This window comes from Aspergillus welwitschiae (assembly GCF_003344945.1).
Source record: "Aspergillus welwitschiae strain CBS 139.54b unplaced genomic scaffold BDQ94scaffold_14, whole genome shotgun sequence".
NCBI lineage: Eukaryota > Fungi > Ascomycota > Eurotiomycetes > Eurotiales > Aspergillaceae > Aspergillus > Aspergillus welwitschiae.
Window position 1 is genome coordinate 527,128 of NW_020798708.1, and position 26,835 is coordinate 553,962.

The 26,835-nt window shown below is 50.1% G+C and overlaps 11 protein-coding genes across 11 annotated transcripts; 7 read left to right on the top strand and 4 right to left on the bottom strand.

The window, feature by feature from the left end:
• Nucleotides 1-304: 304 nt before the first annotated feature.
• On the bottom strand, nucleotides 305-2,208 carry BDQ94DRAFT_159232 (uncharacterized protein; the record flags this gene model as incomplete). Its single annotated transcript, XM_026769051.1, has 2 exons — nucleotides 305-1,481; nucleotides 1,529-2,208. 2 exons carry the CDS (start codon nucleotides 2,206-2,208, stop codon nucleotides 305-307), a joined length of 1,857 nt encoding a protein of 618 aa, XP_026626940.1.
• Nucleotides 2,209-2,854: 646 nt separating this feature from the next.
• BDQ94DRAFT_142905 (bifunctional AAA family ATPase chaperone/translocase BCS1) lies at nucleotides 2,855-4,564 on the bottom strand. The gene is made up of 2 exons (XM_026766117.1): nucleotides 4,358-4,564; nucleotides 2,855-4,286 (listed from the first exon to the last, which is right to left on the bottom strand). The coding sequence occupies exons 1-2, from the start codon at nucleotides 4,508-4,510 to the stop codon at nucleotides 2,946-2,948; spliced, it is 1,494 nt and encodes a 497-aa protein (XP_026626941.1). The 5' UTR covers nucleotides 4,511-4,564; the 3' UTR covers nucleotides 2,855-2,945.
• A 157-nt stretch (nucleotides 4,565-4,721) lies between these two features.
• On the top strand, nucleotides 4,722-6,695 carry BDQ94DRAFT_27492 (putative Zn-dependent hydrolase/oxidoreductase family protein). Its single transcript, XM_026775386.1, has 4 exons — nucleotides 4,722-5,287; nucleotides 5,350-5,394; nucleotides 5,452-6,090; nucleotides 6,148-6,695. Exons 1-4 carry the CDS (start codon nucleotides 5,064-5,066, stop codon nucleotides 6,524-6,526), a joined length of 1,287 nt encoding a protein of 428 aa, XP_026626942.1. The 5' UTR covers nucleotides 4,722-5,063; the 3' UTR covers nucleotides 6,527-6,695.
• Nucleotides 6,696-7,206: 511 nt separating this feature from the next.
• BDQ94DRAFT_169987 (uncharacterized protein) lies at nucleotides 7,207-7,941 on the top strand (the record flags this gene model as incomplete). The annotated part of the gene is made up of 1 exon (XM_026771391.1): nucleotides 7,207-7,941. One exon carries the CDS (start codon nucleotides 7,207-7,209, stop codon nucleotides 7,939-7,941), a length of 735 nt encoding a protein of 244 aa, XP_026626943.1.
• A 357-nt stretch (nucleotides 7,942-8,298) lies between these two features.
• On the top strand, nucleotides 8,299-10,493 carry BDQ94DRAFT_142907 (chaperonin-containing T-complex subunit CCT3). The gene is made up of 6 exons (XM_026766118.1): nucleotides 8,299-8,479; nucleotides 8,542-8,608; nucleotides 8,677-8,885; nucleotides 8,968-9,558; nucleotides 9,612-10,249; nucleotides 10,303-10,493. The coding sequence occupies exons 1-6, from the start codon at nucleotides 8,455-8,457 to the stop codon at nucleotides 10,396-10,398; spliced, it is 1,626 nt and encodes a 541-aa protein (XP_026626944.1). The 5' UTR covers nucleotides 8,299-8,454; the 3' UTR covers nucleotides 10,399-10,493.
• BDQ94DRAFT_142908 (PRKRIP1 family protein) lies at nucleotides 10,494-11,301 on the bottom strand (the record flags this gene model as incomplete). Its single annotated transcript, XM_026766119.1, has 1 exon — nucleotides 10,494-11,301. A coding segment is annotated over exon 1 (593 nt), but the record flags the coding sequence as incomplete, so codon positions are not given.
• Nucleotides 11,302-11,875: 574 nt separating this feature from the next.
• BDQ94DRAFT_178442 (ubiquitin-conjugating enzyme E2) lies at nucleotides 11,876-15,556 on the top strand (the record flags this gene model as incomplete). The annotated part of the gene is made up of 5 exons (XM_026773128.1): nucleotides 11,876-11,932; nucleotides 12,000-12,059; nucleotides 12,116-12,289; nucleotides 12,352-14,905; nucleotides 14,966-15,556. The coding sequence occupies 5 exons, from the start codon at nucleotides 11,876-11,878 to the stop codon at nucleotides 15,337-15,339; spliced, it is 3,219 nt and encodes a 1,072-aa protein (XP_026626946.1). The 3' UTR covers nucleotides 15,340-15,556.
• A 308-nt stretch (nucleotides 15,557-15,864) lies between these two features.
• BDQ94DRAFT_142915 (uncharacterized protein) lies at nucleotides 15,865-18,071 on the top strand. Its single transcript, XM_026766120.1, has 5 exons — nucleotides 15,865-16,198; nucleotides 16,487-16,622; nucleotides 16,681-16,849; nucleotides 16,922-16,984; nucleotides 17,036-18,071. The coding sequence occupies exons 1-5, from the start codon at nucleotides 16,180-16,182 to the stop codon at nucleotides 17,648-17,650; spliced, it is 1,002 nt and encodes a 333-aa protein (XP_026626947.1). The 5' UTR covers nucleotides 15,865-16,179; the 3' UTR covers nucleotides 17,651-18,071.
• A 1,685-nt stretch (nucleotides 18,072-19,756) lies between these two features.
• On the bottom strand, nucleotides 19,757-21,724 carry BDQ94DRAFT_27550 (major facilitator superfamily domain-containing protein). The gene is made up of 3 exons (XM_026775387.1): nucleotides 20,611-21,724; nucleotides 20,182-20,553; nucleotides 19,757-20,133 (listed from the first exon to the last, which is right to left on the bottom strand). The coding sequence occupies exons 1-3, from the start codon at nucleotides 21,610-21,612 to the stop codon at nucleotides 19,855-19,857; spliced, it is 1,653 nt and encodes a 550-aa protein (XP_026626948.1). The 5' UTR covers nucleotides 21,613-21,724; the 3' UTR covers nucleotides 19,757-19,854.
• A 99-nt stretch (nucleotides 21,725-21,823) lies between these two features.
• BDQ94DRAFT_178446 (NAD(P)/FAD-dependent oxidoreductase) lies at nucleotides 21,824-23,868 on the top strand. Its single transcript, XM_026773129.1, has 2 exons — nucleotides 21,824-22,373; nucleotides 22,411-23,868. Exons 1-2 carry the CDS (start codon nucleotides 22,130-22,132, stop codon nucleotides 23,556-23,558), a joined length of 1,392 nt encoding a protein of 463 aa, XP_026626949.1. The 5' UTR covers nucleotides 21,824-22,129; the 3' UTR covers nucleotides 23,559-23,868.
• A 513-nt stretch (nucleotides 23,869-24,381) lies between these two features.
• Nucleotides 24,382-25,857, top strand: BDQ94DRAFT_169994 (uncharacterized protein; the record flags this gene model as incomplete). The annotated part of the gene is made up of 3 exons (XM_026771392.1): nucleotides 24,382-24,762; nucleotides 24,825-25,425; nucleotides 25,481-25,857. The coding sequence occupies 3 exons, from the start codon at nucleotides 24,382-24,384 to the stop codon at nucleotides 25,855-25,857; spliced, it is 1,359 nt and encodes a 452-aa protein (XP_026626950.1).
• Nucleotides 25,858-26,835: the final 978 nt, after the last annotated feature.

Here is a 26,835-nt window from a genome sequence, read left to right on the forward strand (position 1 = left end):
GTTGTTAAGGCTGCGAACATCGTTGGTAGTCAATGATAAACAATGCCAATTTGGATAATTTGTTGACTCTTAAGAGTTGACACGCGAAAATAACAGATCTGACGGGATATTGTCCGAAGCTATTCTGCGTGTCATGCATCTGTTCGAATTAACTTTCTGCTAAAACCTGACGGGGGCTGGTAGTGGAATTCTTATCATGAATTGGCTCTTGACTTCATCTACAAAATCCCTGCGAGTATCGTGACATCAAGGAATGCAACCATATCAAACCACAGGGTATAGTCCATATCATCCTCATCAGTCCTTACAAAGTATGATTATCAGTGGCACAACACCGAGTCAGGTTCACCACCATCCAAGCAATCCCCTTGACAACCATTGTAATTCCGTGCACTACCACATTGTACCCCCAGAACAACACCCGCAAGCATCCCTGGGTAATCCGCGGAAGCTCCTCTCCCTCCTGTGGACCTCCTTGGTATCGCCCGTACTTGTCCATGTCGAACTCCTCCACTACGATTGTCCGGTTCATCGGCCCCTTGGACTTGCGGCTCCAGAACTGGTGCCGCTTTCGATCATCAGAGTTAGACTGCGATTTTACCTTCAACCACAGCTGACTACCTTCTTTAGCATCTTCCCGCTCTGCTAGGGTAGTGATCATCTCTTTAGGGCTTGACAACGGGGATCTTGAAGTCCCCTGGTCATACAGCTTGAGTCCCTCAAGAACAGGTCTCGTAGACTCGTCAGACACCGCCACAGTCAGTAGCGCAGAAACGAGACAGTCAACAGCATATAACGACGGGATCGTCGCAACTATGGACCCCGTAGCTAACGACAAGGTCATGGTCCTCAGATCCAACGACGCCAAAGGCTCATCGGCATCTGTCAGTGGGAGCGTCGATGTGCGAGGCGTAGCCGCCATGGCACCCGTCTCAACGGCATTGGCTGGCAGAGGGGTAGTAACCAAAATGGTGGGTGGTTGGCTGAATTCTCCCTCCTTAGATAGACTAGAAACTGTAATGTGTAGGACCCCCGAATATTTCGAACGTACTGGCGACAGAGGAATGCCAGCAGCACCAACCAGCGCGGGAGGCTGCTTGCACAACGCGGGGTGGTGAAGTTCGTACACTCGTTTCGATTGGTTCCATAACAACTTGCAGGATTCCTGAGCTGCTACTCGTTTGAGTGCTTCTCCTTCTGCTTTGGTCGCCTCCGTGGGTGAGAGACGAAGCTCTCCCGCCACTTCTGCAGCTTGGTCTATGGCTAGGATGCCTGCGAGTCGTGGAAATAGGATCGATATTAGTCCGTCGTAGGGAGGTTGGCGACGAGATTTGTCTTCTAGTTTTAGGTTCATTACAGGGACGCTGCTATCATGTTTGGAGGGGTGTTTTCGGATAATTGATATGTCACTTTTTGAATTGGTTTGCAGTGTATAGAACGGTGATTTTGGGTCTCCGAATGAAAGTATATTGGCGTCGATCCTGTAGGGGTCAGATATGCCGTAATAAGGTGAAGGGAATGTACTCACCGTTCAAGACACAGGTTAAAAGTCCCGGGAAGGCTCTGTGGGCGTTGACCGTTGGCAATTTCCCATAGACTCTGCAGCTCTTCCTGCGTGGAATATCTCTCCACTGGATCAAGAACCCCAACCGGAAAGTTAAGCACACTTGCGGGAACTGTCTTAGGCCCAAGGGCGCGATCTATCTCTGGGGGTGGTGTCTCCGACTCAGATCTAGGCAAATCCCAGTGACCATTAAATGAAGGGTCGGGGTAGTAGTGCTGTTGGTTCATCGGAAGGTCGAAGTTATATCGAGGGAACGTCGACTTCATTGGTACCACCGGTGCTGCAGCAGGTGAGCTGTTCTGGGGCGAAGATCTGACCGAGTGTGAAGGGGAGCCAACTCTCTCTGTCGGCCGCTTGTGGCGGTCATGTCGCAGAGGAGACTTAGATGTTTCACGCTCTCGTATTGTCTCTGGGATGGATACTGGGTTCGACCTGGACATGGCCTTTGGCGGCGATTTGATTCTAGTATGGGTATCCTCGATAAGTTTAAAGATGACAGCTTCCGTAGGACTGCTCTTGTCACGTATCTCCTCCATGGGTCTCATATCTGTAGGTGTCTTCATAGTTGGCTTTCTCGGTACTCTTGGCAGTTCCTGCGATGGTCTGCTATCCGAGGGTGATGGGAAGAGTTGAAATTGATTCATGGTGATGGACTTGCTCAGTCGTCACCTTAAAAAGATCAGACTTTCGTCCTTGGAGTCGTATCTAGTATCTCAATTTGTAAGAGAAAAGAAATGTCAAAATTGCTTCTGTTTAGCCTTGGAACATAGATGATACACTGTGTATATATAAGCTCACCTGGGTAAACGCCCACTCACCAACATCATGTCCAGCTGGCCAGGCACGGGCCCCGATCTATCCATACTAGTATCGAGTAGTCAAAGCACACATCGACGGCGGCAAGGGTCCGAACAAGAGAGGCTGCAGTAGCGTGAGGAATATGTATCGTAGTGGGAGAAACTTGATTGCCCGGGTCGGCGCTTAGCCTCGACATCTCGCTGGATCGGACTGCGGGCACGATGTGGCTGGACTCAGCCCGGCGCTTCGAACCATCCCAATGATCATGATTCGGCATAGGGAAGCGCTGGAGCTAACAATCAGTGACTGTGAGTGGTCCATGGTCGCGGGGTATGGTGACGAAAGGTGATGGGCTCTATCTCTGTACTGTTTACTCGAAACACCACCTATCGGTGAAGCATAGTCGGTTACCGAAAAGGGAACAGATCCGACGATATAGAGATAGCAGGGTAACTGACTCCCATAGACCTCACAATTACTTTGAGTAGAATTGAACCTGTTATTTTCATTGGCCATATTATACACATACTGGCACGCAACTAATATACATGGCACAGTCTATCATACAGTCTAATCGCTCATACTACATAGCCTCATCATGAACTCGGAACGTCAGACCCTCCGCCATAGCAATCGCTCCTTCCATATTGCCCTTGTTGTACAAGAACAAGCCCTGCAGAGCAGCAGCGCTGGTGCTCTTCGTCCGATCAGCCTTGAAGCCGTTCTCGTCCTCGATCAGCCCTAATTCCTGTAGCCGATCGAGGAAGACCTGTCGGTTGGCACCACTCGGGTCAAGCTCTCCGTAGAACCGGTCCCAGAGGCAGCCGACTTGATAGCGAGTCACTTCGCCCAGACGCACCGTCATGTCCACGCGACCCGGTCGGACTAGCGCCTCGTCAAGCCGTTCAACGTGGTTGGTGGTGAGGAAGATAATGCGTTCCTCGGCGCTTGCAACGCCATCGAGAGCATTCAGAAGACCCGAAAATGTGACATTGGCTCCGCGATACCCGTCCTCGTCCGTTTGAGTCCGGCGATTCGAGAACGCGGCGTCTACATCTTCGAGTAAGACTAGGGTTCGGTTCGGGACAATCGTTAGAAGATGATTCAGCCGATCATCGGTCAGTCCCCGCTCGCTGAGGTTCAAGATGGCAATGTCATAGTCCAATTCACCCGCCAAGGCTTGGATGAACGAACTCTTACCCGTTCCCGGAGGCCCGTAGAGGAGATAACCACGGCGGTAGGGAATACCCCGGTCGTGATACCATTTGCCACTGCCCACAAAGTCCTGCACATCTTCCACAATTCGCTCCTTGACTCCTTCGTCGAGAACCACCGAATCCAATGGACGCTTTCGCCGCGGCTGTCCGAAAAGCTTCCATTCAGTACCCCAACTGTTATAAATGGATGTCTTGCCTTCGTGAGATTTGGCCGCATACGCGTGCGCTTCCGTGAAGAGGTCTTCGAAGACATGTCGATGCGAATAAAGCGTGGTCAGAGTGATGGTCTCCCACGGCCGGCCCGTGTGTAGGTCCTGGGACTTGGACTCTCGCATCCGGTTGACGAAGATGAACGCATTCTTGTAGCGCAAAACATGCCTTCCGGGTCCAGGCACCAGCGCGAAATGTGTATGTATCGCTCCATTGCTGTGCTCGACTTTCTGTGTTTGGATTGAGAGGTGGCGCATCCCGGGGGTCAGCCTCTGTAGTATGGACTCCATGAAACCAGACCTGCTGGCAGCGGAGCGGGCCGAATTAAGCTGCGATTGTTGGTATAGGGTCATCCAGTGAAGGAACCACGGGTAGGAGTCGTCTTTGATGCTGATTTCGACGTCGACAAGCATGCGCCGCCGGAGGAGAGCGGCGCCATGGCGGAAGCCTTTCTGTGCGAGACCGACTCCTGCCCCCAAACCGGCAAGTCCAAATCCCTATGAATGCAACTTCCTGTCAGCGATTGGGATTTGCAGCAGACATAGCTGTAACACCTTGAGGAACTTACTGCGGTGAAAAAAGGATTGTTGGTTAGCTGGGAGAGAAGCCCTCCGTCGCCTGTAGGCTGCCCCGCTGCTTGGATGGCATCTTTCCGTTGCTGGGCAATCAGATCGCCAGGCGAAGGCAGCCCTGGGGTACTTGATGGTCCATTGGGGTCCATGCCAACAGAAGAACAATCATACACCGCCACCTACAGTTGTCTGATGCCTCGAGCACATCCGCAACGTTCTTGTCGGGGAGTCGGAGTTAAGACGGGCCGAGATTCACGCTGGGTTTCACGGGCATCGGAGATGGAGAAGCCGGGCTGCGGTGCTAAGATCCCTAAAAGGGATGACATTGGCTGCGTTGTCCACGCATTCTGGTCGAAGGAAATCGAATTTGGCATCTTAGCACATTAGGCATTCGTAGAGCTACGTACATAGTCTAACTCTCAGATGCTTTCATGGACCACAACACAATACGAGATGGGGCAGAACAACGGGATGTCATCACTCCGAGTCGGAGATAACGGGCTTTACACCGGCATCGCCGTTCCTCATTTTTATTCACCAAACAGGGGACTGCGTTGCTTTTAAAGTCTAATATGGGCTAAAGCATACTGGGCTGTATTATTCTTTGAGATCTACGGCGGGAAGTATCCATTTACCTTCATTGTCAAGGCAGCCGCCACCAAGCATCGTATAAAACCTTCCCCGCCCTCGAATCTTGAGACAATGCGAACATTCCTGCGAGGCTTCTTTTGTTTCCGACAGCACAGTGCTCCTGCACCTAGATTGTCATCGCCCCAGAGACGCAACATGGTCAAAGCTACTTCCGCTGCTTCAACGTCGGCGGCCCTTTACTCTCTGGCCGTTGTCCTCTCCCCGGCTTCCGAGGGACCTGAGGATGTCAAGGAGAAAGCCCACCATCTCAAAAATGGCTTTCAAAACCCCTGGGAGTATGCCACTCTGTAGTTATCAGAAGCCTTTATAGTATCGTGTTACTAATGCACCTCTGAAGCTCATGGAAATCGCCGTCAGTGGGTGACGCTCTTCACATGTGGGGGTAAGTTGCAAGACTTTCCTTGCTTTTACTATGCAAGCCTGACACTGCACTTTGAAGAGGAATCATAACGGGGAAAATCAAATTCCCGGATGTCACGCCTCCTACTGTACCTGTTCAGCAGCCCAAGTTTCTGCCAGATCGAGAAACCTCTAGTCTACGGGCGACATGGCTTGGCCATGCTTGTTACTACGTCGAATTCCCCAATGGCCTACGAGTACTGTTCGACCCCGTATTTGAGGACCGTTGCTCTCCCTTCTCATTCATGGGCCCAAAGCGCTACACTGAGATGCCATGCCGCATCGAGGACATCCCATTCATTGATGCGGTTGTAATATCCCACAACCATTACGATCATCTTTCTCATCCAACCGTCAAGGAAATCTCGCGGCTCCATCCCAATTGCCACTTCTTTGCACCCCTGGGCAATAAAGCATGGTTCAGCAGCATCGGGATCGACAAAATGACTGAATTGGATTGGTGGGAAGAGCGAGACATTGTTCTTTCACCCTCGCATGAACCAGTCACGGAGGCCGGTGCTGCCGGCGAAGGCCAGAATTCAAATCGATCTGATATCACGGCTCGCATCAGCTGCTTGCCTTCGCAGCATACAAGCAATCGAGGTGTGTTTGATCGATCAAAGACCCTGTGGGCGTCGTGGGGCATCGAAGCTGGAGGTCGGAAGTTGTGGTTTGCAGGGTATGTATAATCTCCGAGGAGATGCCTTCGAGTAATCTAACCAAGAACGTCATACAGAGACACAGGATATCGGCATGTGCCAGAGCTTCCTGCTGGCGCCGATGACCATGCTCCGGAGTACAATTTCCCCTCATGTCCCGCATTTAAACAAATTGGTCGATTCCGGGGGCCTTTCGACCTCGGTTTGATCCCGATTGGCGCCTACTCACCCAGATGGTTCATGAGCCCTATGCATGCAGACCCTGATGATGCAGTACAAATTTTCCGGGATACCAACTGCAAGAGAGCCATGGCTATTCACTGGGGAACTTGGGTTTTGACAGATGAAGATGTCCTTGAACCGCCCAAGAAATTAAAGGAAGCACTCACTAAGTATGGGTTTCCAGAGGTTGGGGCGTTTGACGTTTGTGACATCGGCGAAAGCCGGGAATTCTAAGGGTCATGTGCGCCTGGGAAAGTTTGGGGTACTTATTCTACTTACTTTAATATTGCTGTACGATACCTGCACGTTGATCATTGTGCGCGCACCGGATAGACGCTCACAACTCTATAATCCATACAAATCTCTCTTCCCCTCACCGTCTTTTTTTTGTACATGTGATGAGTCTTTGGATCAACCCTCCGACATAGTCAATGCTCCTATGGAGTGCAAGGCTTCAAAAAGAGGCTCTGACCCATGTGATGGCACGGGCCTATTTACGGAGCGTGCCAGTAAATGACCCTGCACCAGCAACGCGTTCAAGGTGCATACGGCGTTTCCCTTATTCCATTACCAGTCCTGGCAAACAAATATGCTCGTACCCCAAGTCCAGCTGACCAATTGCAGCTGTTCTTTTAAAAGCTACTGGATGGAATGACCCGTTTAGCAGTAAAGGTGACATAGAAATGATCCGCTTCCAATAACTGAATTGACATCAATAGGAGCTACATTCGTCTCAATTTTGCTGGATGACTCAAGGTTTCATCAGCTCGATCGCCTATGACTGCCTTCCTAAATTCATCTATCACGTCCATATATTTTTGGCCCCATCTCACCAGCTGCTCAGCCTCTCATTCCCCCGATCAAAACCCCATCACCAGCGCGTGCTCTCACCACGTCAGCAAATAACTAGAACCATGGCTACTATAATTCAGCAAAGTCCACAAGAAGCCAGCTGTTTCTGGCGAAGCAGCTCAGACACCTGGACGAGCAATCATGTATGGGAACCACAAGAGCGCAGACACTCCATGGACGACGAAGAGGAAGTACTCTACGAACTCGACGAAGTCGCCCTAGCACAACTACCACTGCATCTCCAACACAACATGCGTCAACTACAGCTAGAACGAATACGCAAACTACTGCACGACCGGGACCCGGATTCTGCGCTTTCCCCCAGACCTGTACACCCAAATCCCTACGCGCAAACGTGGTTCAAGAACATGATGGCGCGGCTTTCAGCAGACCAAGAAATGAATGAAGTCCACGAATGGCGCCAGTCGGTACACCTTGACGGCGATCCAGACGATACTACCTGGCGTTTAGTTCCACGGCAGTGGACTGGCAACAGACAGCACCATGATCGGAGAACCTGGCACTTCGATCATGCAACTTCGGGTGAAGATAGTTTCAACGCTTATTCGATTGGAAGCACACGTGTATGCAGTCTGCATGGACTGGGGGTTAATGAGTTTGGATTCCGCCTGTCCGAGACTGGTTCACATGGTAGCAGAGACCAGAAGCAGGAGGGCAGAAAGGTCTCTTCAAAGCCTCGGAAGAGAAATTTGTCTCTTATTACGCATATGCGGGCTCATGTGCGTTTTCGGGTACGCAAGAGTGTTCAGAAGCTGAGTAAGCTCCTGAAGAAGTGATTTGCTCTTCAACGTTGGGTTCGTGTCGTTTAAATCATACGAACATTTGGGGAAATGGGGGAAAAGTTTGGGTTTGTTTCTTTAGGAGTTTGGCGATACGGGGCAAAGGGCATACCTGGATGGCGGGCGTTATGAAGCATCTGTGCAAGATGAGCTGTTGCTTGTGATTAGTATTTATTACCCTCCAAGACGTAAAGCAAGAAAGGGTGCGAACTATTCGATTCCATGGCATGCGATGATGCTCCGTAGATAGATCAGGGGGAAAAGGATAGCACTAGACCTAAAGAAGAATGGTGGCGGTGAGCTCTTCTTGTCCGCAATCCCACTTCGAGGTGCGCTGGAAATTTGATGGGGACGGCGGGCAACAAAACAACTCCAGTTCCCCTCCACGAGAAAAAGGCCCCTATCTCTGACCGCTTGTCGATCGGCTCCGGAGTTTACTCCATCTTTTCCTAGGGACCGTTTGATTCTCTCTCTTCCTTCTCCGACGCAAGTCAACGAACCACCGCCATCATGCAAGCACCGGTGGTGGTGATGAGTATGTCCAATCGAGGGGAACTTTCCGGGGCTTGGCTTCTGATTGCTAACATTGTTCTTTAGACACCAATGCTGGTGAGAGACAGGTTGGTCGTAAAGCCCAGCTGTCTAATATCGCTGCTGCGAAGACGTACGTGATTGATCCCCTCCCACTCTTCCCCGCTCCCGGCACTTCTAACACGGGGCCTGTCAATACAGTGTCGCGGATATTATCCGGTCATGTCTGGGACCTAAGGCTATGCTGAAGATGCTTCTCGACCCCATGGGCGGTATTGTTTTGACGAACGATGGACACGCTATCCTGAGAGAAATCGAGGTGTCGCACCCCGCTGCGAAGAGCATGATCGAGTTGAGTCGGACCCAGGACGAGGAGGTTGGTGATGGAACAACGACTGTTATTATTCTGGGTATGTGCTGGGTGATTCGTGCTTATCGCACGCTGGGCTTGAAATTTCTTCCGTGATGAATGAACTCGCTAACTGGTATTAGCTGGTGAGATGCTCGCTCAGGCCCTCCCCCAGCTCGAACGCAACATTCACCCCGTGGTCATCATCTCGGCTTTTAAGCGTGCTCTGGCCGACGCCCTTGCCATTGTGGAGGAAGTTTCGATACCCGTGGATATTGATGACGACAAGGCTATGTACACCCTCATTCAGTCGTCCATCGGCACGAAGTTCGTTTCCCGGTGGTCGGAGCTCATGTGCGGCCTCGCCCTGAAGGCTGTCCGGACCGTGTCTTTCGATGCTGGCGGTGGAAAGCGGGAGGTCGACATCAAGCGGTACGCTCGTGTTGAGAAGATCCCCGGTGGTCAGATTGAGGACAGTGAGGTTATCGACGGTGTCATGGTCAACAAGGACATCACCCACCCCAAGATGCGGAGGAGGATAGAGAACCCCCGCGTTCTGCTTCTCGACTGCCCGTTGGAATACAAGAAGGGTGAATCGCAGACGAACATCGAAATTACCAAGGAGGATGACTGGAACCGTATCCTGCAGATTGAGGAGGAACAGGTTAAGGCCATGTGTGATGCTATCATCGCCCTCAAGCCTGACGTTGTCATCACGGAGAAGGGTGTTTCAGGTATGAAATCATTTGCTGTCTCGCAGGCATTCGCCTTTCTGACCACTCCCTAGACCTTGCCCAGCACTACTTGGTGAAGGCCAACATCACAGCCCTCCGCCGTGTGAGAAAGACGGACAACAACCGTATCGCCAGAGCCACGGGTGCGACCATCGTGAACCGTGTCGACGACCTCCAGGAGTCCGACATTGGAACTCAGTGCGGACTTTTCGAGATCGAGAAGATTGGCGACGAGTACTTCACCTTCCTCAGAAAGTGCCAGAACCCCAAGGCTTGCACTATCCTTCTCCGCGGCCCGTCCAAGGACATCATCAACGAGATCGAGCGGAACCTTCAGGACGCTATGGCCGTTGCCCGGAACGTCATCTTCCACCCCCGTCTTTCCCCCGGTGGTGGTGCCATTGAGATGGCTGTGTCTGTCAGATTGAGCCAGTTGGCCAAGTCTATTGAGGGTGTCCAGCAATGGCCGTACAAGGCTGTTGCCGATGCCATGGAGGTCATCCCGAGAACGTTGGCACAGAACGCCGGTGCCAGTCCTATCCGTGTCCTCACCCGCATGAGGGCCAAGCACGTTGAGGGCCATACCACGTGGGGTCTGGACGGTGACTCCGGTGCCTTGGTGGACATGAAGGAGTACGGCGTCTGGGAGCCTGAGGCGGTCAAGCTTCAGAGCATCAAGACCGCTGTCGAGGTGAGCACAAGCATATCCTGCCCTGTTTCCACTCAAACTGACTGTATCTCTAGTCCGCATGCTTGCTCCTCCGTGTCGACGATATCTGCAGTGGCAAGTCTGCTCAGCAGGCCGGTGCCGGTCTCGGTGTCGGTGGTGGAGATGATTAAATCAATTAAGACGAACCGAAATAAAACCGCGTACATAATGCTGCACGATTACCATTTGGACTTCTTGTATGAATATCCTAGACCAAAAATTACAATGGGTATCTTCATATCGTACACTCCCTAGCCTTCTTCGTATGCCCGTTTCCCCAGCAGCCCGTGTATATGTCCGTCTTCCCTATTCAGTCATCATGGATAATCACCCCTGGCACCTCAGTAACCTCCTCAGGACCATCCCCGTTCTCAATTACATCCTTCTTATCCCCATCAGCACCATCCACCACCTTCTTCCCCGTCTCATCAACAGCCATCTTATCCCCGCCATTCGTCGCACCACTGCCACCCTTCTTCCCCTTTTTGGCATTCCGCTTCTCCCTCTTCTTCCGATTCTTCTCCGTCTTCTCTTCATCCTTCCTCCGCGCTTCCTCCCGCTTCTGCTCCCACTCCTTATCCTCCTTCTCCTTGTCGACCTCGCTCTGCATCAGCCGCTGGCGCTCGTACTCCCTCCGCCGACTCGCCTTGTAGACATGGAATTCTCCCGACCCCGCACCAGCAGAGGAACCCTGGACGTTGGCGACAATCTCTGGCGGCGGGGGAAGCGATGTCGAGGTCCGTTGCTTGGAGGGGTCCGGAAGTTTGATTTCTTTTGTGGGATCGCGGAAGAGAGACTCGATTTGTGTTGCGTGTTCATCGTGCGCTGTCACGGCGCGGCGTTTGGTGGGACGTTTGCTGCGCGGGTCTGCGCTGGTAGGGATTGATTCGGGGCCGGGTTCGGACATTTTGATAAGGGGTGTTTAAGCCGTTTTGGAGTGTGTGAGAGTAGATTGACTGCACACTCCTATGCGAGGTTGTTGGGCTTGGTTTTATTTCAAAGTAGTGGCTGGTGTGAGAGCGTCTGTAGGTTTGTATAAGTAGGTGCAGAATGAGGAGCCAGTAGTAGTTTAGCTGAAGATTAGCGGCCTGAAAACTGGGCGGTGAGACGCGCCGTTGGGGTTGCTCTTATCGATCGATTGGCCGAGATTGGATCGCAGTCGGCAGGTTCCATCAGCATAACGCCGATTACTTCCCCAGTCGGGAACTCAGATGTATACAACTTGGGGAAGTGAGGAGTAGCCTGCTGGCTCACCAAACTTAGTCATAAGGAGACTATATCGCTCCGAGGTCTTGAAAACTACATTCAAGTGGTTGTTAGCCTCTCGGATGGTCTAATATTGTACAAAGTTGAAGTAATCATGAATCAATCGGCCTCTGCATCAGGCCGTGGCACATGACAGGCACTGGCTGTGCTTTTTCCTACTGTTATCATCCTCCGGGACCTCCCACCTCCCCCTCATACGTCCTTTTCTTTCCTTTGGCCAGTATCCTGTGCTCCAATTGATATTCAGCGTATATTTGTCTGTGTGAGTGCGTACCTTCAAAGCTCGCCTAGTGCTGCGTACTTTCCCATCATATCTCACTCCCTACTTCTTACCCCGCCAACATGGATACGAGTGGCGTCCCCAACGCCCCGAATACGGGGACCTCACGTACTTTCAAGGTGAGCAATGACCCGGTGTGAGCTGTGCCGACATCATTATCAGCCTGGACATCCTAATGATTACTAGTTTGATCTCGATGACACTTGTTGCTTGAAATCAAATCCATCTTTAACAGGTATTGTTGTAGTATGGCTCCCGTTGATAGCATCAGTGAATCTCGCTTCGCTAACATACACGGCTAGAGAACATATCTTGATGTACGTTTTCCTACGACCGATAAATACAAGAACGATGACTCAAATAGACTGACATGGCAATCCCAGGTGAATCCATCTGGGCCGCCAGAAGATTACTTGGTGGTATCCTATACCTCGGTGCCACAAGACGTTCTGACCGATTTCTTACAAACCGGTGTGGTAAGTTATCAGGTCCCATTAGCCAGAAATAATGTTCACTAAACTCCCTTTCTCCTGTATAGCCGCGCAAAGGATATGTTTTTGTTGAGTTTGACTGGTTTTCGCAAGGATATTCTCTCATTCATGAGGACGACCTTGAACTACTTGACCGGTACATCGACTTCGGTAGTCATGTCAAAAGGAATTCGGACGACACATTATATGGCACGGTCATCAATGCATCTGCTACATGCACCCTCGAGCCAATTGCGTATCGTAACTATGACGACTCGTTAGGCGAATATGGCTCCGTCGAGTTCAACGAATGGCTCATGCCTCGCAGCCGCACAAGACCCGAGGCCGGATCCTCTCGTCCTCTGCCACTGCATAATGTACCTTTATCTGAGCTCATGCACCACCAGCAGTTCAGAGAAGATGACTTGATTATTTATCGCCAGAAACTGGGAGTCATCCGGCAAGTTGATCGTGATGCTATTCTGCGCGTTTCCAACGTGCCGGTCTCGCTTGTCGATCCCAATGCTCTGGAGGTTCCTTGCATCTTTGATGACAAAGAACTTATATGGATGCCTACGGGCCAGCCGTGTAGAATTGTCGATGCCAATTTACAATACCTGGAGCATGACTTCGTGATTCCGGGTCAGTATGTGTGTACGAAATACAAAAATATGCGCGGGATAAACGGGGGTGTAGTCCCAAAGGAAGATATCTGTTCTTTTGGCCATGGCCAGGTCCTGTCCACGCCAGCTACGGAGTATAAAGTTGAATGGCTCTGTACGAATGTGTTCGGCCTTGGAACACTTGAGATCTCGGATAAAATAGAAACTCTCAGAGCACCTGTCTTGGAACGCGATGCCGTGAAATGCGATTTTGGAAACCTCCCAACTGGGGGAACAGTAAAATCTGATGTTCGTCTTCACATCGGTGAGATGGTACGCTTTCGAGATCCGAAAAGTGCTTTTCAGAAATATCTTTACCAACATATTCCTCTCGGAGAGACCTTTGGTTGCGATCTGAACATCTTCCAAATTACATCAAAAAAGACGGCACTGACTGTCAAGTGGTCGGACGGGAGTGTCACAACCGAAGATATTAAGTCTCTTTGTGCGAGTACCGGAATTGATGAAAACATTTGGCCTGGGAGTATTGTCGTCCTAAAGGATGGGATTGAGATCATCGATCTGCCCGCATCAGAACGCATACCTGCATATATCAAACAGCTGCCTAAGCATAGGAGACACGGGGGATCAACAATCCGAGCGAGAATTGTGGGTATCGTCCAGGCTGTTGACATCCGGGAGCAAATAGCTACCGTTCAGTGGTATAAAGATCCCGATGTCGTACTTTTGCATGGTGGGCAAATCCTAGCCTACCCCTACTCCTCTCTGGGCGAGCTGAGTGATACAGTCAGCCAAGTATCTCTATATGAGCTTGACGTGTTTCCTTGTCTGGAGAGATTACATGGTGACATCGTTCTTCTCGCCCCAGACACCATCCATGAATCGGCTTTGATGAAAGGAAAATTAAATACATATAATGTCGCCGGTCCTTGCACCTATAGCTACACGTCGTCGTTGTCACTTTCGCAGGTACATGCATACCTCGACGCTATGAGTATTTCCATGTTGGATGCGGAATGGTTCAAAAGTACGACTACAATTGACACTACCCCTCTTCCTCCAAGACATAGTTACCACTACCAGCGTAAGCTCAATAAAAAGCCCACTGCAGATTTCGTCGGACAGATTATTGCGATTGAGACCAATGGAGATATCACTGTTCGGTTGGCTGCTACGGGTGCTTGTCGCGACATCCGCGTCCCATTTGAAAAGATTATGATGGTCATTAACGTAGGATTTTCCAGCTCAGCCGGGATCCCAGCTCCAGGTGATTTATCGACCATGTCAATGAACACGGCATACGAGGATGAAGAAGGGAGTTCAATTGGCGACGAGGATGAGTGGGAGACAGACGAGCCTGACGAAATCCCAGACACTAACACTGCAAATGACTATATTGTTCCCGAATCTACAGAGGCCGATTGTTTCACGGAGGCAGACATTGACACGGGGAATGGTGACTCTCACCTTGAAATGAGAGAGAATTCGGATGATGTAGCTGAGCAGAGCGAGGAAATGACTTTACCTCCAGAGTTCCTCATATTGGAAGGCGTCCCTCCCTCCGACCACCATTTCATCTCGAAACACGAGGCCAGGGGCTCGGTCTTACGCACCAGGTGTATTCAGAAGGAACTTGACATACTCAGTGAATCTCTTCCTCCCGGGATCTTTGTGCGAGCATGGGAATCAAGGATGGACCTTCTCAGGGTTTTGTTCATTGGGCCAGAGGGGACCCCGTACGAATATGCACCGATTGTGCTAGACCTGCACTTGCCTGGGGACTTTCCTAAAAAGCCTCCCGAAGCATTCTTTCACTCGTGGATTAGTGGTCAAGGAAGGATCAATCCGAACCTCTATGAAGATGGTAAAATCTGCCTGAGCATTTTAGGGACATGGCCCACTCAAAATCCGGAGGAAACATGGTCAGCAACCAAGTCCACTGTTCTACAGGTCTTAGTCTCGATTATGGGGCTGGTCTTGGTGAAAGCCCCTTTCTATAGTAAGTCAGCATTATGGGCAATGTGTATAACTCCGGTATCAAAGGCTGACTGTTTACCAGATGAGGCCGGTTATGAAGCCCTTGCCGCGGAGGGCGACCGGCAAGTCGAGTCAAACAAGTACACCGAAAGGACGTTCTTGACTACACGCAGATATATCAAATATGCCCTCGATCACCCAGTGAGCGGCATGGAGGACATTGTGACCTGGAATTATCTGCCCAGTCGCGTAAGGTCAATTGATTGCGACAGGCCCCTACTGCTCCGTCGCGCTATCGATGCGGCATTGGCGATGATAGATCATTACGACAATTCTAGCAATGGAGAGGAGCGCAGAGCCTCGGCCTTTGTCTCGCGTCTTAGCCTTGGGGCCGTGGTTATGCTACGAAAGTATATCACGGAGCTTGAGGTTTTGGAAGTAGCCGCGGCTGTCTAACAATAACCTTGATGTTGGATGAATCTGTTGCAAATAATTATCAGGCCCTGATCTTGTTATTGACTGATCATAAGAGACCATCCACTTTTGTTAATGATATCTACGATACATTGGTTTATCTTGCGGAATGGAGTTTTGGGCAGTGGATAAGTGGGAGACGTTGTAATAGTTGGGTGAGAGTCACTCGGATCTATGCTACAAATATGCACTACTTGGTAATCGTTTGAAGTTTTGATTATGAGTAGTATCTCTGAATATTTGCTGATGCAGTAGAACAGTATCCTGGACTGGAACTCCGCTAAGAAGGACTGAACTATAGCTATTTATCCACAAATCAGGCGCTTAAACGAGTATGACGGCATCAACTGAGCAAAGAAATATAAATTCATTGGACCTAAAGATATATTTATTATGAGATTCTTGAATAGCAGCTTAGCAACAATCGAACAGAAAATACTCTGTGGGAGACGAGCAGAAGGAGTGGCAGTAGAAACAGAAAGCAAAAGCAGCACTGCGGCATTGGTCTTTGGCGTGTTCCGTTGGCAGCAGCGCCAGGCCTTCGCTCATCTTTCGCTCTGTCCTGTCCTCCCTCCCTCTTCTTTCTCCCCTCGCTCTTCTTTATTTGACCCCATTTCTTTTCCATCTTCCCCTTCTCTTCATTTCCATCTTTTCTGTGTTGCTTCTTTCTCGTTGGGTCGGTGGAGTCCCAAGGTTACAAATACACCCTTCGAACCCGGGCGCGATCGCACCCATAAATCTTGGTTCCCTCTCAGCACGCAAGTTTAAGTTTCCCGCACGCAGTATCACCATCCTCTGTGCTGCCCGTGTTGCTGTTAAAATATGGGTGCCTATCGTCTCGGTAAGTTATTCTTTTCGCTCACAGTTCTGCTTGCCTTCTTTCAAGATGAGTTTCTCGCCGTTTCGCTTTTGAACGTTGGTTTCACTGTTTGCTTTTCCCATGGCTTTGTTGTCAACTTGCTTTACTAGGATGGGGATGCGTTTGTTGTCCAGCAGTGACTGCCAACTGTCATATTGAGCCAAATCTTGAATAAATTTTAATTTTGCTTGCCCCAAGCCTGCCGTTTTGATTTGCATGATATTTTCAATCGAATTTACACATCTTGCTCAAATCTAACCATCTACACAGAGCAAGCCTCAACCGGCCGCGCCGGTTGCAAAAACAAAGAATGTAAAGACCAGGGCATCAAGATCCTCAAGGGCGAGTTGCGTCATGGCTCTTGGGTTGATACCGAACGGTTTCAGAGCTACTTCTGGCGTCACTGGTAAGTCTAGTAGATGAGAATTAGGACGAAAGAAGCGCCCTGCTAATGCCTTAGACAGGGGCTGTGTCACCCCCAAGATCATTGCTAATATGATCGAAACGGTCGGTGAAGAAGGCGAGAGAGACTGGTCAGCCTTGGATGGCTATGACGAACTCCCTGAAGATTTGCAGGAGAAGGTTCGCAGAGCATTGTTGCAGGGCCATGTTGATGATGAAGACTGGAAGGGGGTAAGTTTTTAGAATCAGTTTCATATTTAATTTCAACTTTTCTGTCTGTAAGAAGTCTGACTTTTGTCTCAGGATGTCGAATTAAATCGGCCTGGAAAGACGGGATTCCGGAAGCGTGTGACCAAGAAGGACAAGGTATGTTCTTCCGCTCCAAGAATCTAGCTCTATCGATGCTAATCTGCCCAGGACGAAACCCCAGAGGAGTCCACTCCAAAGAAGGCCACTCCTCAGAGTAAGAAACGCGCTCGCGCTGAGCCCAAGGAGGAATCCGGCTCTGAAGCTGAGGAAGAAGACACCAAGGAAAAGCCTAAGGCTAAAAAGGCCACTCCCCAGACCAAGAAGCGCGCTCGTGCGGAGCCTAAGAAAGAAGCCGAGTCTGAGGCTGAAGAAGAGGTTACTAAAGAGACGCCTAAGACCAAGAAGGCCGCTCCCCAGACCAAGAAGCGTACCAAAGCTGGAGCCGAAGCCGAAGCTGATGAAGCTAAAGACACGCCCAAGACTAAGAAGCCCAGAAAGAACAGTGCTGCCTCCAAGCAAGCACCTGTCGAGGATGACGAGTCCGATGCTCCTCTGGTCGAAACGAACAAGAAGGCGGCCGCCACCAAGGGTAAGCGGGGCAAAGCTGCTGCTGCTGCTCCTGCTGCTGAGGAGCCCGCCACTACTCGTCCCAAAAGGGGCAGACCCGCGGCAAAGAAGAAGCAAGCCCCCGTTGCTGACGATGAGGGTGAAGCTGAGCCTGAAGCTGAGCCTGAGCCTGCCGAGAAACCAAAGCGGACATACAAGAAGAGAAAGTCTACCTAAGAAATTGGTGCGGTCCTGGAATTCAGGCATTAGTGAGCTGGTCATGTAGAAGAAGGTATGAAGGGGAGTGCTTTGTTTCGGTCTATTCTATCATTCATCTTTCCTTTCATATGTCTTGTCTTCTAATTGTCATTTTCTCCTGCTATGTGCTACCTGTGATATTGATATCGGCGTCAATACTGTGCATTTCAACACTGTCACTACATTAAGACTGTCCTATGTTGTTCCTGCTGGCGTGAGCGTGACTATTCTGTGTGTACATGCATGCTGTGCTGGTATATCCAGTCTCATATTTCTATTGTCATGTATCTTGTCCAGCGGTTCTTGTATCTAATCAGTCATGTCATGGTTATGTTATGCGTTTGATAGGCTGTAATATTATCACTATTGCTGGGGCAGGCATTTCATACCTGGCTTGACTCACTATTGACAGTAGATCATGAAACTATCAGTCGATAGAGACAATGACGGCCAAGATGTCCAAATTGGAAAACCAGTCTTCGTAGCGCACGCACAGAATCAGATTTATAGCATCCACGCAGGGGGCTGACGAGCACATAGCCGAACACTATCATATCTGGATTCCTCTCTCTAAAATTGAGAGTGGCAACAGCCAAAATATAGTATATTATAGTATCATCTTCATCTGAAAACCATGTTCATCAAGTGGACGTATACGTCTGAGTACTACTAATAAGTAGTACTATCATATGTGTAGAATCTTATACGGGCGGCTTTTGGCTTATCCTTATTACTTATAAGAGCGATGACAAATCTCTGCTACAACTCGACCACATGTGTAGCACGTGTCATAGTAATTACTAGCTAGCTGTAGAAGAACTCAGTATAATAAGTCCCCATCAATTGAAAAGACTACAACTATTATTTCTCTTGCTGGAAGCTGAATATCTAATACTACGTAGTTAACAAGTTATAAGCAGCAGAATGATACTTACGACTACATTCAAAATAACTTATCTTGTGTCAATGAACCTCAAAGTCTAGAGAACGGAGCTGATTGACCAATACATCCAATCCCCGAAGGAGGGCTGACCAGGCAGCACAACAGTCTCCAACCAAGTAATAAAGGCCCAAAACATAAAGCGTTTACCTAGCAAAATTTTTGCATACACAACATCTGAATGATCATAATCATCAACCCTCACTACTACTCAGTTGTTGCATACTTCTGACTATTCACAAAGCGACCCGCAGCACATTACCCAAACAGGTAACGCGTGAGGCCTCACAAATGGATACCTCCACTCACTCGCTCACCCTCTCGCTCACTACTTTGTTTACCCGCCCCTTTCCTACTGTAGAACCGTAGATCCCCTTCCCCTCCCAAATAATGAAACCACTTTCCAAATTCCTTCAATACATAACCCATCTGGCATCAACAACATCAACAACAATAACAACACAAACCCAAAACGCACCATTCCAACTCCTCTCCCTTCCAGTCGAACTCCGTCTCCTGATCTACGCGCACGTCTTCTCCCTACCCCCCATCATAGTAACTGCCTCGCGCAGTAAACTCTTCCTTATTACATCCTCATCCTCATTATCTCCAGGTGGCAAAGGAAATGATGATCGAGATCGAATTGAATATAGATACACTTACACCCGTGTCCCCGCGGGCTCAATTGCCATCTCCCTGCTTTATACAAGCAAGCAAATCTACCTAGAAGCCCTTCCAGTGCTATACGACAGGGTGATCTTCACGCATGATCTTGCGGAGTTGTTTCTGCTGAGTCTGCTGGGCAGGATGTCCGATTACGCACGTGACCATGTGCGGTGTGTGCGGCTTCAGCCAAGACAGATGGTTTGGGCGGGGAGAGCGCCTGCGACGAGGGAACGGTTGGCGTGGATGCAGCTGTGCGCGAGGATTGCGGAATTGAAGGGGTTGAGGAAGGTGGAGGTGTGTTGTCCGAGGAAGGAGGTGCGGTGTGATGAGGTGGTGGCGATGGAGAGGATTGGGGTGGCTTTGAGGGTGGTGAAGGTGAGAAAGGAGGTGGTTGTGGAAGGGGTGGAGAGTTGGAGAGATGAGTGGGTGGAGAGGCTGGAGGAGTTTTTGGAGGCAGATTGTAGTATTACTAGTATTATGTAGATAATGACGTTGGTTCATTTTGGTGATAGAAGCAAGCAGGTAAGCAAGCCATGATGTTTCGTGTTGGTCTTAGCTTGGTATATATTGTGATGGTTTAGATAGTGTTTCCTCCTCGCTCCTGCAGGAACTTGTAGTATCTCGGGGCACATTTCCTCCGCCATTTCTTGCCCCAGATGTAGACGGCCATTCCGGCTGCTAGTGAGATGATCACGCAGATCCCGTAGAAGAGGAAGAGCCAGCCGGGGCCGGTGGCTTCGTAGAACGGTTGTGTGGTCTCGGAGATGATGAAGTTGATGATGGAGCTGCAGATGGCGAGAATCACGACAATCTCACCCCCAACACCGGGGAAACATTCCATGGCATAGGCGGTTGCCTGTTGGAACTGTTAGTTTTGATCTGTCAAAAGGGCCAACTAACATACTGTTGATGTTGCAGCTACCTGCTGAGCAATCATCGCTCCAATTCCCACAGTGATTGTCATCCAGTGGGCACCTTCCTGGGCACCCCAGCCATAAAGCTCATATCCCACCGCCGAATAGATGAAGCAAGGCGTCAGAGCCCAGAGACGCATCTCAGGCTCCTTAACACCGTCATTGCGACGAGCGAGGTAGATGACAATCTTATCACCCATCACACTAGTAAGGTAGCCAATGATGCTGCCAACCAGAGCAGACAGATAGGCAAGGCCGGTCTGGCCGTCAGTGAAGCTGTACGGCGCGCCAGTAAGAATCTCGGAGATGGTCTTATTGGTAACGATGCCAGAGGTGCAGCCAAAGGCGAAGATAATACCAGCCTAGACAATGTATTAGTAACTGTTGCAAAGCCTTATCTTTGGGATAGGTGACAGTACAATAATGATGTTAGGGAAAGCCAGCAGGAAGAATGGTCGCATGAAGTAAGACCAATATGTGGTTTTATCTTGCGGGTAATATACCCAGAGTCTCAATTTCTCTTTGAACGTCCGTTTGGGGAATTCAGACGGCGCTGGAATTGTATCACTGGCTGATCCCTCGTTCACACTCGCATTATCGATTGTGGCGGGATCCTTCTTGTCCAGAGAGGCGGTTTCGGTCGCATCAATCGGGCTCTTTGCCTTGGTCTCGGCCGTAGGCAAGCTCTGCGAAGGGTTGAAGAGAAAACGGGGAAACAATGTCTCCTCATACGTGAAGAAGAAGATAATGATCAACACCGCTTCTCCAATGGAGACCACCCACTGAGCCCAGCGCCAGCCCGGTCCGTCAGCAATATATCCACCTGAGACCAGACCAATGATAGAACCTAGCTGCTGAGCAAAGATGTAGAAACCCAGCATGCGACCGCGCTGATGGTCAAAGAAGAGGTCAAATACTGCGAGCTGAATAACAGCTTCGTAGGCGGAGGTACCGAGACCATTGACGATATTGCATCCATACCATTCACCCGCAGTATGAAAAGCGCCCATCCAGATGGAGGAGCCAATGCAAAGGAGTAAGGTTGCGAGGAAACAAAAGCGACGACCAATCTTCATAGCCGCTGGAATCCAGAAGATATTCACCAGACCCAGCATGAGATAGTTCAATGCTCCACCACCGTTCATGATGGTCATGGTGGACCCAGTCATGTCCACGATTGTCGAGTAAGCATCTCCGGTGTTGTTCTCGGCAAATGAAAAGATACAGGCATATGCAGAGACAAGGAGAAGATGCCAGTATTTCTTGAAATCGGACCAATTGAGAGGATCGCCCTCACAGGCCGTGGGAGGGGGCAACAGGATAATATCGGAGCTGCCATGGGGAACGTTCTGGTCGTGTTGAAGATCGATCAGAAGCTCAGTGCCGGGAACGTCAAGGTCCCTGTCTTTGAAGATAGGCATGGTCAGGACAGCACCAGAGAAAGACTTGAAGCTCTGTTGATTGAGAGGTCTCCATCCCGACGGCTGCCTCTCTCTTTATAGGAGGAGGGGAAGGCATTAGAGGCATTGCAACGGTTTGCGACTATGACAATCTGGGGTTCGATAAGCTTCGGATGATATTAGCCAATGTTACCCCAGGTTTATAGCGATATCGCTATCGGGATAATTATCAAAGTGTGGAGGCAAAAGTAGAGGGCAGGCAAGAGGGGCGGCAGGTCCAAGCGAAGCAGTAAAGTTGGAGGATGGAGCTTAGTCGGACGCTAACCGGCTGCTAAACATCGCGACGCTTATGCTGGACTCACACCATTGTACCATGTCGCTATCAACTCCCAATGTGATTTGCTTACGCCTCGACCTTCCATTGCCTTGTGGCCAGGGTTGATATGAGATTAGCCGTCGATGGCAACTTGATAAGCTTGGCCTTCCCCTCCCATCTGCATCATTGCATTAGCAAACCGAAATCCTCCGTGGCCACACAATGCGCGCCGATCAGTCTTCAGAGCATCCATCACTCTCCATTTTCATTCGCATTAACTCCGCTTCCCCGATAGACGTACCCATGCTTCAAGCGCCCATCCTTATCATCGGAGCAGGCACCTGGGGAGCGTCCACTGCCCTTCATCTGGCCCGACGGGGTTATACCAATGTCACTGTCTTAGATGCGTATCATCAGCCCTCCGCCATTTCGGCGGGCAATGACGTGAACAAGATAGTCTCCTTCAGTGAGTGTGGAATACCCAAGGTGTACCTGGGATGTAGCTAACCGAAGCGAAGCGGACCCTCCCGCCGAGGACGACCCCAACTTCGTGAACAAGACGTTTTTTGCCGCACTCACTAGGGGCTTTCAGCACGACCCGGTGTTCAAGCCACATTTCCACAATGTTGGGAACATCACTTCAGCTTTCTCCCCGGGCGGTCTCAAGCATATTGGACGGCGGGACCGCGGAGGCGACGTAGTGGAGCTAAACGACCCGGAGGACTTCCGGAAGGCATTTCCCTCGGGTATTCTGACGGGTCCCCTGCCAGGCTGGAAAGGATATTGGAAGAAGACAGGTGCTGGGTGGGTGCATGCCCGGAATGCCCTCGTATCAGCCATCACCGAAGCCAAAAGGCTTGGAGTCACCTTCATCGGAGGCGACCCCGAAGGAAAAGTTGTCCGTTTACTATTTTCGTCCAAGACTGAACCCCGGGATATTGTCGGGGCCGAAACAGCAGATGGAAAGCAACACTTTGCTTCCAAGGTCATTCTAGCCGCCGGTGCAAATGCGGACCAGTTCCTCGATTTCAAGAAACAACTTCGGCCAACTGCCTGGACCCTGGCCCATATTCGCATGTCACCCGAGGAAGCCAAGGCATATCGTAACCTACCTGTCCTTTTCAACGCCGATCAGGGATTCTTCATTGAACCGGATGAAGAAAAGCACGAACTCAAGATATGTGACGAACATCCAGGATACTGCAACTGGATTGTCGGCCCAGATGGCGAACGACGAAGCGTCCCCTTTGCACGTCATCAGATCCCCGTTGAGTCGGCCGAGCGAATCCGCGGTCTCCTGAGAGCAACGATGCCTCAGTTGGCGGACAGACCTTTCTCATTCGCACGGATATGTTGGTGCGCTGATACGGTCGACCGAAACTTTCTCATCGATTATCATCCTGAACATCCATCCTTGCTTCTTGCAGTTGGGGCGTCCGGTCGTGGATTCGCCCATATTCCCTCGATCGGTGGATTTATTGCTGACCGGCTCGAAGGGAGGATGGACTCGAGGATTGCAGCTGCCGTTCGTTGGAGACCTGAGCAGGCTGTGAACCGAGATTGGGACGATACCCAAAATAGGTTCGGAGGGGAGTATAGGGTGATGGACTTTCAGAAAGTGAAGGAGTGGACTAATATCCAAGAGTCGTAGCCGGCATTAGGTAGGTTCCAAATGTGGAATCTGCATATGGCTGACACAAGGTGTTTTGTAGAGCTTAACATCCTCAGTCGCTCACTAATATACTCTAATGTATTTTCTGACTATGTTAGTGAATTGGAGAGTGTCAGATATACGATCAGCGTATTCAACATAGCACCTTCTCACGAGTTAGTAGGAAATGAGCTAACTCAACCATATAGTAGTACAAACAAGCACACTTCAGACCCTCCACATCTGCATACCTAATAGAAGAATTCATGGAAAATGATGTCTGCACTTGTAGATCTGCAGTACTTTCGAAGAGAAGAGTTGCAATAAGCAATGATCTGAACTGGACCCGAGCACTTGTAGATGCCTTAACGAACAGGAACCGACCAATGATCGGCGGTGCAGCCGATCTCTTCCCGATACAGACAGATCGTGGCGGTGCAAACTGTGGCACCAGCGGGGTGCCTTCACATGTGACCTATCTTCTGCGGTGATATCATCGCTTGACTTGCTCGGTGAGCTGTATTTCAACGGCTCTCGAGCTCAGAGTGGCCATGAATTGAAGAAAGAGCAGAATTTTCTACGTTGAACAGCTCCCAGCGTGTATATTTCACTTATATTGATCGTGCACCGGAACCGGTGGGTCTCGAAACCACTATATATCTGGGGTATGTTCACCGTCCTTTGTTCAGGCAGCCATATCGCAAAGTGAAGGAACGGCTCCTTTATCCGCATAGCTTGCTTTGTCGAACTTCACTAAATATAAGAGGACACATATAGGCTTTATAAAGCATTATCGACTAAGCGCGGAGCGGGATAGTTCGCCATGCAGCAATTCACCCAGTGGAAGAACTGGAGACGCCCGTCCCAACGTCAACCGCATGAACCCGTCTTGACAACAGAAGATGAGGCATTCCTACGAGATATTACCTCTGATCCGGCGAATCAAGGGCCGGTCTCGCCTACCACCGAACTTGATACCCATCTATCGCCCGTTTCTCCCGTACCCACAGATACAATCGATACTACCCAATCACCAGTGTCACCGGCAGAGGAGTTTGGAAAGGAGCTAGGGGAGGAAGAACGGAAGGCTAGAGAGAAGACAGAGCGCTCTCAGAGTGTTTCTCAAGGCTCTAAGGCCGAGGGTTCTACGCAGAAGAAGAGGCCATGGAGCTGGATTCGGAGGAAGAGTACGGTGGATAAGAAGGTAGCTACGACACCGCCGTTGTAGGTGTCTGCACACATAGCTAACTGTTCTTTGATAACTAGGGCAGCGAAGGCGCGAGTGAAGCAGCTCCCGCACCAAGTGCTTCAAACGATGCACAGCCCTCTGAAGCTAAAGAAGACGATGAAGCGAGACAAGAAGCAGAAGATATGACGGAAATCCTCGAGCGCCTCAATTTGGCGGCTGAAAACAACCGCGTATTCTCGATAAGTGACGAAACACGGGAACTCCTTCGTAAATTCACGTTGATCTTCAAGGACCTGGTCAACGGTGTTCCGACTGCGTATCATGATCTTGAGATGCTCCTCAAGAACGGCAACAAACAACTGCAAAGCACTTATTCACAACTCCCGAAGTTCCTCCAGGGCCTGATCGAGAAGCTTCCTGAAAAATGGACTGAGACACTGGCCCCTGAAGTTCTCGCTGCTGCCACTGAGAAGGCCAGTAAAAGTGGCATCAATGTGGACAATGTAGGCAAGGCTGCCGCCGCCGCCAACAAGATGGGACTTAAGGTTCCCAGCCTGAAAGAACTAGTAGGGAAGCCGGCAGCGCTTGTAGGGATGTTACGGTCCATCATGGCATTCTTACGGGCTAGATTCCCCGCAGTGTTGGGTATGAATGTACTCTGGTCAATGGCATTGTTTAGTACGTTGCGCCCCGATACGACTAGGATGAAATTGGAGTCACTAATATTCACTAGTTCTTTTGTTTGTTCTCTGGTATTGCCATAAACGGGGCCGCGAGGTCCGCCTCGAAAATGAGCGTCTTGTCACCGAAGAGGAGATTGGTAAATTGAATGACGAGTCACCTGAAGGGAAGATCCGCAATACTGAGACGTTGACGACCACGGCGCCCCGTGGAGCTTCTGCGGCGGAAATCCGTCAAGGGGTAAAGGAGGTACAACAAGCACGAGAGGCCGCCACAACTACGAATGATTCAAAGGATAAGGAAAATGAACCTAAGGAGGATATTTCTACCAGGCCAAAACGATCCAAGTCTATCCTTTCAATCTGGCCTAGGTCGGACCAGAAAGCGACACCGGCAGGACCGAAAATTGAACCCTACCCAGGTACATGAGCAGGACACTCTTATCGCTTTTGGAGGGGCGCAATTGCTTTCTAACTTAACGTCATTTTGATACCTTTTGTTCGTCTTTAACCCCAGGATCTACTTTTAAGAATCCCATGTCTTTCGGCCACTTGTCCTCTGAGACTGAATGAAAACATCACTTAGCCTACCTCAAACATCACGCGACCCATGGTTGAAGCGCGGACCGGGCAAGTTGTGGGCAGACCGGGTGGCAACATCCATCTCAGATACTTCATCATGTCCTCCAACCGGTCCCCTTCTGGAAGTTCTGCCGTCTAGCCGCCCTTTCCGGGCAAGGCTGCAACCCGCAGGAGCTTAGACCGCTGTGTAGTATACGGACGTAGATTCCACTCGAATCACCAGCAACCAAGTATCTCTCTAGTGGACAATAAAGTACCTCGCACAGCGTCATGGCACATAAATAGTATCTCAGCTGTGCTGGACGACGAGCTTTGCTTTGCTTTGCCAGAAAATCGACGAGACTGCGGGGTGCAGCCACCCAAGCCAATCAGACAGCCAAAAGTAGCCACGCATTGACCAATGGGGTCTGCAACGGGCGCCGATCGTTGAATAATCTGGCCCCACTCTGTATTCTGCTCGACGTGGACTAGCCGTATGCAATGGTATTACTGTTACCATACAATAGTGGGCAATGCAGCATCATCATTGAATATCCACTATCGCTCATTTCCCAATCTTGATAACGATAACTGGGTCAGGTCACTAGAATCTTGGAAGAATGGAATGGAAGGCCACGTTCCCCCCTCTTTTGCCCCTTAGTAGTGGATTAGGGAATATTGAATAGTTGACAATGGGGTTTTATGTATCACTGTTTCAATGTACATAAATCTGGATTGTGATGGAGCCACGAGGGATGATACTATGTGTAAGTATTGATGGAAAGAAAAATTTACTTACAGTAGGTCCCCCTCACCTGCTGCTGCTACTGCTGCTTATCAGCCCATT